At 43.5% G+C, this 14180-nt stretch overlaps 1 protein-coding gene across 2 annotated transcripts in view; it reads right to left on the minus strand.

Moving 5' to 3' along the window:
- Nucleotides 1-1127: 1127 nt before the first annotated feature.
- Nucleotides 1128-14180, minus strand: part of DCAF12 (DDB1 and CUL4 associated factor 12) — a 31980-nt gene continuing 18927 nt past the window's right edge. The window contains exons 8-9 of one of the 2 annotated variants that reach the window (XM_084304893.1): nucleotides 10369-10553; nucleotides 1128-1835 (exon numbers count right to left, since the gene is read on the minus strand). In XM_084304893.1, coding sequence (XP_084161019.1) covers nucleotides 1569-1835; nucleotides 10369-10553 — 452 coding nt within the window. In that variant the 3' untranslated portion in view covers nucleotides 1128-1568. Of the gene's footprint in view, nucleotides 1836-8699; nucleotides 9664-10368; nucleotides 10554-14180 lie in introns of those variants that run through there. The other variant, XM_084304894.1, reaches the window with a different exon arrangement.

Genomic DNA, 14180 nt, shown 5'->3' on the forward strand with positions numbered 1-14180 from the left:
CAGCTGGGGAGTTGGTAACAGTCATTGCCAGAAACATTTCTACAGCTTAAAGTAACTGTTTACCCCTTCGCCCTCTTCACTTCCCTAATTGTTGTGGAAACAAAAGCATCAGCCTGGCAGCAGACCCATTCTATACTGTCCAGACCATCTAGGGACAGAGCATAGCTCACAAGCAGTTCATCTCCAACTTCCACGCCCAGGGCTTGGCACCAGCTCATCCACATCTATGGCTGTGACAGGAGGCAAGCCAGGAACCGCAAGCTGTGCTGCTAACACTGCTTTCTAGCCTCTGCCCACCACACGTGTAACCAATAATTTTCTGCGTATTTCCAGGGCCAGGCGACTTTTTTTTTTTTCTTCTCGGATCTCAAACAATTTTGGTATAAGGCTTAGTAAGATGACAGCATTCATGTGCCTTTTGGACTTTGCTCTTCCTTTTCTCTCTTTTTCAGGCATTCCCAAGCCTGAGGAACGCCTACTACAGCACCACAGGGAGCAGGGACAGTGCTGCTGAGAACATGCTCTCATAGCTTGCATGTAAAGCTGCAGTATGTCCATGACAAGCCTCTGTGGAATTGAGCAGCCCAGGTTAAGCGTGAGAAAGGAGACAATGCATGAGAGGCTTTCAGGCACGTTGTCTTAACCCCCAACATAAAGCTTAGAAGTCTTGAGGACATTTCTCTCTCCCAACACCTCTAATTATTTCCTTCTTAGAAAAATAGAGGTTGAAAGGAAAGCTTTGCTTCAGAACAAATGAGGTACCAGAAGAAAACAGAAAGGAGAGGCTTTGAAGAGTTTAACGTTCCCAACTCTGCCATTGGATATATTTCCTATGGAAACAAATGGTTTTACTACAGCTGTACAGAGAACATCAGTGGTTTTTAAACTGTGGAAAACAGGAACAAGTTGAGAACCTGCCCTTAGGGTATAAATCCAGGCACTGGCAAAGGGTGGGGGTCAGGAACAAAAACAAAACAAAGTTTTACTATTTTCTTTGAATTGGTTACATAAGCACAAAGGCCAGTCTGTTAAAGGGAGAAAATCAAGTCTGTTTGCCCTCAAACTGGCTTGGATTTACTCTAAGTAAAAGGATTAGAAAATAAAATAAACCATCAGTCACGCCAACACACTATACAAATACATTTTATTTAGAGATACCCATAGTAAGATGCACAAATACTTTTTGTTCACCAGTTTTCAGATCACACAACTTCAAGTAGTGGAAAAACAAACTGCAGTTAATTACAATTATCTATATAACAAGGCAGTAGTAAAAGATCCATTTGTCAGACTACAGCATGGTTAACGATACTCAGGTGAGAATATACAGATTTCGGTATTTAAAAAGTGCATGGGTCGTTGCCACATACACTAACATGCTTTTTCAAAGAGCAACATCTTTCTGGCATGTGAACACAGTAACCCGGTTAATGCAAGATGGAAAGTTAGGCTCTTCGTTTGATCTGGAAATGCATCTATTAACATTTTTCCCCCAAACAGTAAATTAAGAGTTGTGACTGACAGATGGAAAGCGATCTGTAAAAATCACTGTTACGTTGTCCATGTAGTCAAGCAACACAGAGGTGACCTAAAAAGATCAGTTCCAGCCTACACCTCCACAGCTCTTCTACCATAGTCTTCAGCAGAGTCCAGAGTACTCGATTGCATTTAGCAAGCTGGCAGAAGAGCTGTAATAAGAGATCCAAACTCTTGCACCCATACTGAGCTCTTCCACACAACTGGAGTCTCAGTCCTCGTATTTCAAAGATCCCACCTTCTATGAACGAGCACGTCAACTGGATCACGTATTGCTGGGTTTGCTTTTGTATTCCCATCTAACAGAGGGAAAAGTAAGAAGTGGTGCTGATCTGAGAGAGTAGCTGCATTGGTTTAAAGTTGTAATTACAACATGTGGAACCTGGTCTCTTCTCTCCAGTGTCTCTCTAAAGCAAGGAAGTTCAGCAGGTTCCACTGCTCAATGCAATTCCCTTTTTGCTTTTAAACAGGGATGGTGCTGTATGGTGCTTGGGTAAGACCAGCAAGGACTGGTGTATGGATGATAACACTTAAGAGCAAGAAACAAGAATTAAATCAGTCTTCAGTTAAATTTCTTGCATTGCAAACAAAGTGAGACAGAGACTGACTTTTGCATTATAGTTGAGAGGCACATTTTGTATTGATGAACAGAAACCCCCAGTTAACATTGCAACTTTCTGTGGATTTGAACACAGCCAAAACTCCAATTAAAGTAATTAAAAAAAAAAAAAAGGTAATCTGTTCTATTTTAAATTCTTAAACTGCTCCCTCACCTATTCTGCACAGAGATACCTTTCCATTTGTGTGTATGCAGCTGCTTTTCCTCCCCAAAAAAATGTTTAGGAGAGACTTGTTTCTGTGCATCTTACAAGTTGACAAAATCCTTATGCTTCACCCGGGTGGGCCCCTGTACCACATTCAGGAGAGAGCTGAGAAGTCAGTGGGATTTTGTATACTTGCAGTGAACCCCAGAATAAAAAAGAAAAAAAGCCACCCAATTGAAATAACCAGCAATATGGGAATCAGCTCCTTCATGGCACAGGAATGAGTTTGGAGCAAAGCCCTTCGGGCTGAAAGGAGGATACCAGCTCAGGGAGACATCCAGGGCTGAGTTAAATGAAAATGCAGACAGCAAACAATTCAGCAAGGTGTTGTCTGAGCAAGTGCAGAAGTCTCAGACTGCAGCAGGGCTCACCCCTGGACTTGGCAGAAATGGTAAGCCAGGACACAACAGTGAACTTGCTCATGTCCCAAGGGGCAGAAGGTGGCAAGAAGGGAGACAAAGCATTTTGAACAAGAGAGACAGAGCCTGGTAGAAGTTTCTCATCTGGGCCTTTCTGTACTGGTCCTACTATCACCTGCGTTGTAAGAGAAGCACAGAGCAATCAGCTGAAGCTGTAACGCCCAGCTGGCCTGGCACACCCCACACATACAGCTCACGCTGACCGAGTGAGCGACCAGGTGGATGAAGCTGCAGGCTCCATCCCAGCAGGAAGCACACGGAGGTGGCTGGTGGCAGCAAAGCACAGTGTTCGTAGTCGACCATGGAAATAAGACAAGTGCACTGGTAACCTTTATGGATGAGGGAAGAGGGTGACTGGGGTTGTTCCCCATGCCATCTTCACAGCTCATCCTGAGATGAATGACTAGCAGTTTCACATGTTCTGGGATCAGTTCCAGTTTTAAAAGCACAAAGCAAAACCTCAAGGTTCCACTGCTCAAACATCAGCTCATCTACACGTAGCCAGCCCTTGGTATTACTGCTAGCTAAAGCTAATAACAGGTGTTGCCTTCTGAGCACAGGGCTAGAGTTCAGCTCATAGCATAGCAATTTTTTCCACAATCCATCAAATCCACATGATAGAGTATGTGGAAAAAGACTTCAAATGGGATTAGAAGTCAGCAGTAAGTCAGTGATGTACCTCCCTGCCTTTGCCCTCAAAGGATTTTTAGCTATGATGCTGAGTAACAGGGATGTTATTTGGTTGTTGATTGGCCACGGATACCAATTCTCTGGCTGACTAACACACCACTGGATCAGTCTTAACCAACTGAAAGAAGTGCTGGAGCTGGGCACCTCCACTTCGTGATCTGGTGACATCCACTGAACAATACAGGTATGTGAGAATTTCAGGCTTTGCAGAAGTGGCGTCTCCACATCCGAGTCAGCCAGGCAGAAACCAAAGTTTATGGTGAAAGAACAGTGGGCCGTGGGTTTTCTTTTCATTATGACTTGGTATTTTTCAGACTAGACTAGCAGCTTTGAACCAATTTTTAGAAGTGAACAGGGAAGAAATGGGAGAAGAGGAAAGTGCTGAAGATTACAAAGTAGACAGAACAATCCATTCTACTCTGCAAAGTGAATGATAAAAAGATTTCTTCTAGATTTGAAGAAACTCAACAAGAACAAAAAGAACTCCAGTTTAAATACGCACTGTGGTTCCAAGAACACACACCGCTAGAACAGGACACACACTAACCTCAGTGCTCCTTGGCAGCGTAGTAATGCCAATAGCTCGATGACTAGCGATGCTGCTTCTAAAGACAAAGGTAGTCCTGTGGATCAATTCAGTACTTAACTTCAGTTAGTTATGGATATACAAGCCCATTTAGGGCAACAGGAAGTGAAGAAGTGTTCCAGTTTCCATGTTCTTATAAACGGATTAAGCTCAACAACTGGGAATAGACATACTCTATCCATCATAGCATCCTCTACCTGCAGAAGAGGCAGAAACCTGGCCCAAACTCCAGGTGTTAGTTTAAAAACCAAAAGACAGCACTTGCCAATTCAGAAGACAAAGCTAAACATATCATGCCTTTGTCTTGGGAAGAAAAAAAAATAATTTTTCAGAGGAAAAAGTTCACAAGGTAACTCTGAACACTGAGCCCCACGTGCGGACAGGGTAGTTTTCCCTCCTATCGGCAGTTTCCCAATGTTCCATTTGCAAGCTGCAACAATAACTTTAAACAGTTCTACCTTACAGCTAAGAACACACACTCTAACATTTGAAAAGAGCTGTTTCTGCTTCACTTGACAGCTTCTGTGATAGTTCAGGATCCGGTGCTCTTCCGACACCGCTCATGACAGAAACAGCGAGCTGAGAAAGGCTCTGTTACATGGGTGGAGTTGCAGGAGTTATTAACATCAGAACCTGGATTCAGAACAAAAGCCAGCAAGTGTCAGTGAGTGCTGATCCTCACTCCTCCCTGGCTTTGTATCTTTAAATACATTTGGGGAAAAAAACATTAAAAACAGTTCACTGTAGGACATGCTACCCTCAGGCAACAAGCTGTGGTCAGCACACATTTTAAAAACACCTTGTGCAGTTTGTGCATCATATACAAGTACATCAGAGGCGATGGGGAAGATCCAGCATTTGTACACATTAACAAACAAGCAAGCACTGATAGATGTCACGGGTGAGACCAATCCCAAGACAAACCAGTGCGTTGATTTGCATCTACACCACATCCTAAAACAAAATTAAACGAGTCACAATTAACAGTACAAACCTGTTGCAACTTCAACACATACATCTTAGAAAAAGACAATGCACGTACCCAGCCCTAAGACAGCAACGAGTTGGTGAGATAACTTTACAAAGATCAAGGTACCAGAAGAGAAAGGCACATTAACCTCTGGTTGGTCCATTTCGGTATTATTTGGATGAGTCAGTGATTTATATACCCTGAGACTGTGGGAGGCCTTGAAAAGGAAAGGAGACCAGGAGAATGGGCAAATAAAAAGTACAAGTTTAATGAGATTAAGATTCAGCACCTGAATATTCCCTTTTAATAAGGGAATCTAAAAAAGCAGTTCCTAAGAAAACCAAGTATTGACTCCTAGATTTTTGTTCTGAGGTCAAAGAATCAACATCTAGGACTAGAGAAATCTCATTATATGCTGCAAGTGCTTTTATATACACCTCTCTCTGGCCATTAGACTGAAACCATGTTTTTGTATGGAATCAAGTGATTTGCTTGGTGATTTTTCAGTCCAGAAGTGGCAGCCACTTCCACAGCTCCAACAGCCCTGGCACCCTGTGTTAGGTCTGTGTGCACTTGCTTAGACTGTTCTGCTCCCAGCAGGTCACAAGAGGGAAAAGCTGTTAGAAAACGGCACTCAGTTTTTAATTGGGAAGATTCTTTTCTGTCAAAAGTATTTCTGTTTTTAATTAGCCAAGCACCACATGTTTCTGATAAAGCCAGCAAGCATCACAGGAAAAACATACTTCCTAATTTAAGTCCTTAAAATTTAACATGGAAAAAACAAGAATGAAAGGGACATCTACTTGACCTCTGAAAACATTTCTGATTAAGCCCTTTTACAAGTACCTCCTGAGCAATGAATAAGCATCCCCTCTGTGTTTTTAAGCTCCTCAGGTGTTCTGAGACCAACACCAATACCAACCACTTGGCTGGGCTTTCACCTTTTTTTCCCCTCTTGTGCTCCCTTGCCCATCCTCACCACAGTGAAACAACTGCTTGCAAAGACAAGGGAAAGCACAAAGGAGATACTTTCAGATGAGATGTGGCAGTATTTTTTCCACCCTCTTGTCTGCAACATGGACAAATTCCTGGTGTCTGTGCTTCAGAGACCTTACGATAAGTTACTGAAAGCACTGCAACACTCAGAAATGCATTTTAAGTTGAGGTCACACCACGGGTTGGGGCTGCAGCGTGACCAACAGTGCACAAAGGGGAATTTTCACTTAACTTCAAGCCCGAGAGCATGGAGCGTGACAGTCCAGGGCTCAGCACAGGCTGGCTGGAGAATCTGCTCTGCCTGCATCACACGCAGCCCTGCAACAGCATCCCTAGAGATGAGCTGTACCCATGTTCAGTGACTGAGTTATATCAGCAATTGCAACATCAACTAATTAAGAATCTCGTCGACACCTTGAAGAAGTAGGTTTATGGAAAATAAGGGTATCAGACCGCCACAAATAGATCTCAGAGCTCCCACCTGGCTGCTGTAAGATGCTGCTGCACAACTGAGCTGCAGCGACTCGTGGCCAATCTGTTCTTGGTTTCTTGCAATCAGACAAAGCAGGCAACCTCCAAAAAGCAGTCTAGGCAAGCCTGCTTTATTTCACAGCTGCACCAGGTGAGGGACATCCATTCACAAGGTCATTTAGTGCCTCTCAGCTGAGGGGCAGAAATTAAGACACCAAACCAACACTTAACATAGCTGGATCACAACTTAAAACTTGTAGCTCTGCAGCTGCAAGCTATATACAAAGCAAGTGCTTAGGCGAAGGAAGGGAATGAAATTCTAGAGCAGAGTGACTGATACAGAAATATATTAATCCTTAAGATACAAAAAAGCTGCCAAAGACTTGAAATGGAGGCAGCAAAGATATCCCCATGAAGACATTCAGTAGTCTCCCTCACTAAGAGAGTCACAAGAGTCACCCACAACACGAACATAACTTTTGTGGACAGACTAAATCCAGTTGGCTCTCTGGGCGCTTTTGCAAAGCGTCTTAAAATGTATCTGTGGGGGAAAATGAACAACTGAGACTAGGAACAAACACCTATGGAACTATTCTTTGGTAATTTACTCACCCTGGACCAACACAAACATCAGCACACACATCAGCAGCACTGATGAGGGAACCAAACAAGCGGACTCGCTTCTTTACAACAGTCCCAGGAAGCACCGGGGGAGAGCAGCAGAAATTCTCCTTGGCTGAGCTGACTGCACAAGGAGGAAAGCTGGAGCAGTTACCAGGAACGCGGAGTTCAGGCAAGAGGCTGAGCACCACCCCCACTGCCACGCTCAAACTAGCACTGCTCTGTAGCTTCTGCTTCCTCGTGAATGTCCATCACATATCACCCAGTTGTTATCGAGGGGTGGCTACACAGCATGTACAAGCTGGGTATTACTGAACCCGTAATTAAATCGTCTCCAGTTTGACTGCATGTAAGAATGAATATGGGAAATGTGATACCCAAATTAATAAGGTGGTCTACTCTAAAGTAGAGGGGTAAAATGAACAGCTTCCTACACTCACTAGCAGCACAAGATCCCACATTCCTGAAAGGTCAAACAGCAGGAACAAAAGGTCTGAAGGTCTGATACAATTAGTTGTTTTCTCTCCTTCAGGTGCCTGATGTGAGATAAAGCAAGATCTGTTCCCCCTCAGGAACAGACAGTTACACTGTGTAATCTCATCAGTCAAACAGGTAAGCCAGGGCCTCACTGCTCGGTGTTATTGATGAAGACACCTTGCACAGAGGCAAGAGAGACCGTAAGGACACCGCCAGACTAGCTCTGGTCAGCCTGGCAGGAACAGCTTCAGCGACCAGAGCTACTCTCCTGCGGTGCTGTCATCTCCAGCAGAGACAGGAGAACAGAGCACGTCCCAGCCTTGTATTTTCTCCTCAGCTTCAACCAAGTGCTCGTTTGGCACAAAAGCAGCAAGGTGCACGCTGCTCCAGAGGTGACGAGGGCAGGGGGCAGGCATTCATCCCAGCGGAGGACAGAGGCATTGGTAACAAGGCAAGAGTTGCTGGTGCTGCCAGAGGACCAGGAGGAGCACCCCAGAGCCCTGCATTTCAACCAAGTGGTAGAGAAGACCATACACTGGAATGCACACGCTTCACAGATGGACCCAAAAGGCATCAGACCTATCCTCCCCAGTCACAGTCCCACAGGAAGTTCAAGGTGGTTCAAGTGGAAAAGGCAGCAGGGGGCTCCAGGGAAAGACTGAGTTTCTCCTACAGCAAGCTAGATGAGGGCGGATGGTAATGCAACAATGAGCTAACAGCAAGTTCTCTTGCTACATGGTAATCTCTTAGCCTGCATTAGACAAGTCTGAGACAAACTCTTTAACCTTAGAGAAAAAAATAGTTTATTTGCCAATTGATAAGCCAATAGTCCATTGGCTTATCAAAGGAGATGGCTAACAACCTGAACAGCTTTTAAAAAAAAAAGGGGGGGGGAAAGTTCCCACAATCTGAAACAAGAGATCTTGGGTTTTAGGCAGTCTACAAAGACTGTTGTACCCGTGAGCTACAACAGGAAAGCCTGGGAGCCACCTGGGAACCTTGTCTCACCTGCAAAATGGTTAGACACAGTTCGTTTTCTAATGACAAGAAAGAAAAAAACAAAAAAGACGTCCCTAGCCCCCTCCCCCCCCCTTTCCTTTCATCACCTCTGCAGGCCCTCAGTGTAAAGTCACCCTGCCATGCTGCAGGACAGTCTATTCAACCTCCAGCTGCACAAGCTGATACCTGGGACAGGCAGAAAAGGAATAAAAGACCTTTTTTTTTTTTTTTTTTTCTCCTGGCACTGCTGCAAACTACCATTCAAATGCAAATGCATTTCTGGGAACTCCTGTGCTTCTGCAGTTTGGACTTGATGGGCAATACCCTGGGGAATTTGTCCCTGGGCTCTGATGAGCACAGCTTAAAATTACTGTATTCCTCTACATATAAACAGTGTCATTAGACTTGTACTTTTAAAAAATAAGATCAACCCAGGCCAGGGCCAGGCTCTGCAGATAAAGTAGTAGCTTATCTCTTATAAATATTTTTAATATTTTTTAATTACAAGTAGTCCTCGCTCCAGGTAATGTAACTGACACAAAGTACCTGCACACACGCAGCCCCTAGACTTTCACGGAAAGCCCAGGAGCAACCACTCTAGTAGAAAGGAATCCTACCTCACAGCAAAGTAGGGGAGAGGGCACATGGCCAAGATAGCTTAAATGCAAGGGAAAAGTCATTTGGAGCAAATATAATAAAAAGGGATTTCTAAAACCCTTCATATAAAGGATTGAGAAGGTTAAAGCAAAAACTGGTTCAAAAGGATGTATAAAACTGTTGGAGACCAACAGAAAACTCTGCTAAAAATAACTTGCATTTAAATCATAACTCAATGGCATCACACAATTTCATTGTTAAAAAAATGAAAGAAAATAAAAGGTGGAAATAAAGATCAGCATTTGTAAAGAGCTATCATTAGCTCCAGAGACCAGCGTAATTCCCATGAAGTCCTGATGGAAGGGGACCTCCTGCCACAAAGAGTTTTGTTCCAGACGAGTCGTAGCAGTGGGTGTAAACAGCATTTGGGAAGAAATTAATTTCAGAAAAATAATTCCTCCAGGTTTCATCATGATTCTGTTAAAGGAAAGTTCAGACTGTTACTGATGCCAAACAAACAGAAAGCTTTGTTTCACAGAAGCAGAATGTAGTTTCCAGAGCCTAAGAGAGGGATCTTTTCCTCTGTTAATACTCCCTGAAGCTTTAGACAGGCCAACTTGAACTGGAAGATACCAGAGCCTTCCTGAAGCTTTTTCTGAGGAGGTTTGCGCCAAACAGTGGAGGTGGGGAGGGTGAAGGGTAGGGAGGATAGCAAGTCCCATTAATTTTTAAAGTTGCATCACAATGATAAAAAAGATAATGGAGAGAAGTTAGACATGGCCATTAACTGCTTTATAGCAACATACAGGACATTGAACTCAAGTGCCTGCCGTGGCATTATTTCAGGAAACCAGAGTTTCTAAAACTGCATGAAGTTAAACTAAATCTCTCAGAGTACCACATTAAATTAGCATGCTTTTAAGGTAGACAACATAATTTGTTTGATGTACTAACAACTAGAAGACAGACTACAATCAAAACTATGAAGAGCAGGAAGAACTAGTTAATTTTTGGATCAGTGCATAGGCAGAGTAGTCAGTACGCCTTACGTTCAAGCAGCTGGCCACTCAATACCTTTGTGAAAAAAATCTTGCAGCATTTCTTGATTTTCGTTATTACAGATAGCTCCCATCACTATAAAAACAGCTTGTAGCTATAGGGCTTGAACCAGCTACTACTCACCAGCCAACCTTTCCCCGTAGTCAACTTCAAAATTTCACTTCCTCCTAATTTCTGCTTCTGTCCATAGCAGGCACGTGGGGGCTTCTCATCCAGGAACCTCTGGGCTCTGATGTCATAGAACAGTAAGGAGCCGTGCCCTGTTCCCACGGTGATGATGTGTTCGTAGAAGCTCACTGATCGAATACCTGGCAATCAGAGAAAGGACATAAAATCAATCCAGGGAGGACCAGGCACGCTTTGGCTCTGCAGTGCTGCTGCTTGATGTCCAATGCTTTCCTTCAACAAAAGCTACCTGCTAGGTTTTTCCACATCAGCTTTCCCACTTCTATGGAGCAGTGTAGATAAATCCCATTTATACTACTGAAGCAGCAGCTTCAATTTGTATGTAACATAATATACATATGTAAAATCGTACGTATGTGTGTGTATATACACACACACTATTCCCCTTCTTCTCTGAGGCCATCTGCTCCACTGATGGAGCATAGCAAGAAGCTTCATCCTCAGCAGGCCCAAGCTCTGCCAGATAAGCAAAGATCTAAGATGTTTAAGATCAAGAGCAAGCTTGTTCTGTCTGCAACGAGCCTCTAAGTGAACCAGCAGGAGTGAGTGCATGGCAGCACATAGTGGAAAGGATGCATATTGGTGTCTCCCACGAGCTCTCCCTTATCTAGCTACCAGCCAAGCTGTGAGAAAGAGACAATGAGAAAAATTACTCTGCTTCCACCACATGCATCTTGCAGATCTAGAGCAACAAAAGTAGTTGTACGCAATTATAATCATCATTAATCACTTTGATACTAAATAATTCACGATCTTGAGGAATCTTTAAATTATCACTACTCAAGCAGTCTCACACAAACACCTGATTCTTTACAGCTGGCATCTTTAGCACTTCACCTTGCAGTGAAAACAGCAGGCATCCTACAACCCAAGCAGCACCACATTCCTCAGCAGTTTCAGGGAGATTCTGCATGTAGGAATTTGCAGCTTGTGAGATGTCCTGTCATCTGTTCTCTAGTGTGCCAAAGGTTTGTTCTGTGTAAGCACTCTACCTTAAGCTACTGCTCTACATGGAAGAAATCCCACCACTTCTATACTTTTTCTTCCCATACAACGTGATACTGGGTTATAAACTCAAAGTCTGCTCTTAAACCCTATTTAAGGTACCTTCTAAATCCAGCCTATGCCAGCATTCAAACAGGAAGGGAAGGGAGTTACGCCAGCTACATTCACGTTCCAACTGCTGTCACCATCCCACGTGGGACTGGAAGTCATAAAATTTGTACTGTGCTGAGTATGCTCAGTGGGACACACGACAGCAGGCATCCAGATGATGTGGATGCAGCCAGGGAGTTTTCCCTTGCCCTTTGTACAGAATCCCAAGTAGAAACACATCCTCATCCTTCCACCTCCACACCCTGGTGTTACACTCACAGCCACGGGCATCTGTGACACATGCTTAGAGCAGGCAACACCGCCAAGCTTCTGATGTGAGGTGAAGCCATGGTTGCTGTCTTAATAGGTGGTAAACCACTGTGCAAGTCTCACACCTGCCACATTAGACTTCCCAGATGCATACAAGAACCTCCAATTTAATTCAGAGCTCCAAATGCATAGGATACATTCAGAAGGCTTTAAACCCTCTTCAATCAGCAAGAGCAGTCACTTGAGTAAGGGGAGACGGGCACAAGAGGAGACATCCTCCAATTTGTGCTACAAAAGTGCTCTTGACAAGAAACCCAGCAGAACGCTTACTTACAGAAACAGGTGGTGTATCAGTGCACATGGCATACTTCTCAGTGCTATCTATTAATAAAAAAAGTGCTATGAAATGCAGAACTGTGGATCCTTTCCTAATCAAAAAAAAAAAAAAGCTGAAAGAACCAGTGGTGTATCCATTACTAAGATATTTAGAACACCTTTTGAAGAACAGCACTTCACATTGGCTCCTGAAGTACCACCTCAGATTATTCACAAACTAGCAGCACAGCCTGTGCCTAGAACTGAACAAGGCAAGCTCTCTAACATTCCCAGCGCTGTACTATGGTCATGTGTTTGGGTCAACAAATTGAGTTTTACTCCTGAGAGAGAGGGAGGCCCTACATACTGCAGAAGGAAATGAAGATGCAGTAGCATGTCCTGAGCAAAGAGCAAGCACAGTCTGTGCAGCACAAGCTCTGTCCACTGTGTTAACATTGCTGTTCTCAGGGTGTGAAGTCAAGGGCATAAAAGAATTCAATACATGCCAGCCAAGCAGAAAGCAGTTTTTGCTGATCAGGAACTAGAGTACAGGGCCCTACGTATTCCTGTACAGCTGCTAAGAAAAGCAACACTTACAAGAATGCTAAAAAGCATAATTGGCTTCTTATGTACAGCAGCTAAGGTTATATTTGGTAAAAAACAGATTCTAACTTGCTAAGACTGAAAATCGTGCTCTCTCTACCCTGTTTATATGCACACAACACTAATAATTTGACGTTTATGTGAACTTCCCACATTCATTGGGTACATTTTGCAAGCTGACAGCACTTTTTTTTTTTTTTTTTCCTTTCTGCAGCCTCTGCTGCCCCATGTCCCAGGAGGATCAATAGAAAGCTGAAACACTCAGCACCCTGGGAAGCGATATTACTTCAGTGCCCCAACCAGTGCCATAAGAAGAGATCTGCCCACTATGCATAACAGAAAACGGTGCTGAACAAAGGCCTTCCCCAGGCTCAAGCCAGCATCTCAGAAAAGCTATCTACGCACAGATCACACCCAGCAGGATCACATACTCAGGGCAGAAACTTCCATCCACCATTGGGCAATGCACTCCTGTGTCTTAGTACCTCTTCCCTACGATACTGAAGAGTAACAGCACCAGAGGACATCCACAGAGCCTTGGCTGGCTGTGATTCAGGGCAAAGGCTGGTGCTGGAAAGCTGTTCAGGGCTGGTGAACCATTATTTCTCACCCTAAAGAAAATTCTCCCATATCTCAGAGAAACAGACCCTGACATTTATCTGGGCAGCACCACACGAACTCCAGTAAACACAGACAAGGGCTAGGGAAGTTTTATTTACATGCACCCTCTTTTGATAACTTGCCCAATGAAGAGACTGACGCTCAGAGCTGAGCTAAACAAGGACTGCAACTTTTTAGCCTTGGAGTAGTATGTTTTAAGATGGAAAATCTCAACACAGTGCTTCCTTCTCATGCTTCAAAATAAAGGACATGAGAAGAAGCATATAGGATCAAGCACCCTGACAATGCTTACACTTGGCCCTGGCATAAGGTTCAATTGAAGAGACTGCAGAAGAAAAAAAACGGTACTTATGTCTATAATCATTCTATGACTATTATTGCTACTTTTTTTTTTTTGAGTAAGCTTTTGTATTTAAACAAATACACACTGAAAGTCAGAAATCTCACTCATCTTCAACATCAGAGTAAGCATTCACTCACAGCACAGACTCCAAATGTGATAGCAAAGAGCAGAAACCTGCATTTTTCTTCCAGTCCCAGAGAAAACTGTAAGACTAGGCAGTACGAGTAGTGGTAAGATAACTGACTTTGCTGTGAGATGAAGTACATTAGAGAAATACATTAAAAAGGTTGAAGATGTAGACTTTAAAGAGTTCATTACGATTTGGATGGTGCACAATTTAGCTACTCTTAAGAAATCATCTAGTTTCAGTGTTGCTTGTAGCTTGTCTTATGCCAAGACAAGTGGCCTAAAACCAAAATCTACATCTACTGTTAATGATTTAACACATCACATGAAAAATCTCTTATTTGTTTAAAAAGCATATCTTAAATTGCTGCTTTTG

The sequence above is a fragment of the Netta rufina genome (assembly GCF_964035555.1).
Source record: "Netta rufina genome assembly, chromosome: Z".
In the NCBI taxonomy this organism is placed as follows: Eukaryota; Metazoa; Chordata; class Aves; order Anseriformes; family Anatidae; genus Netta; species Netta rufina.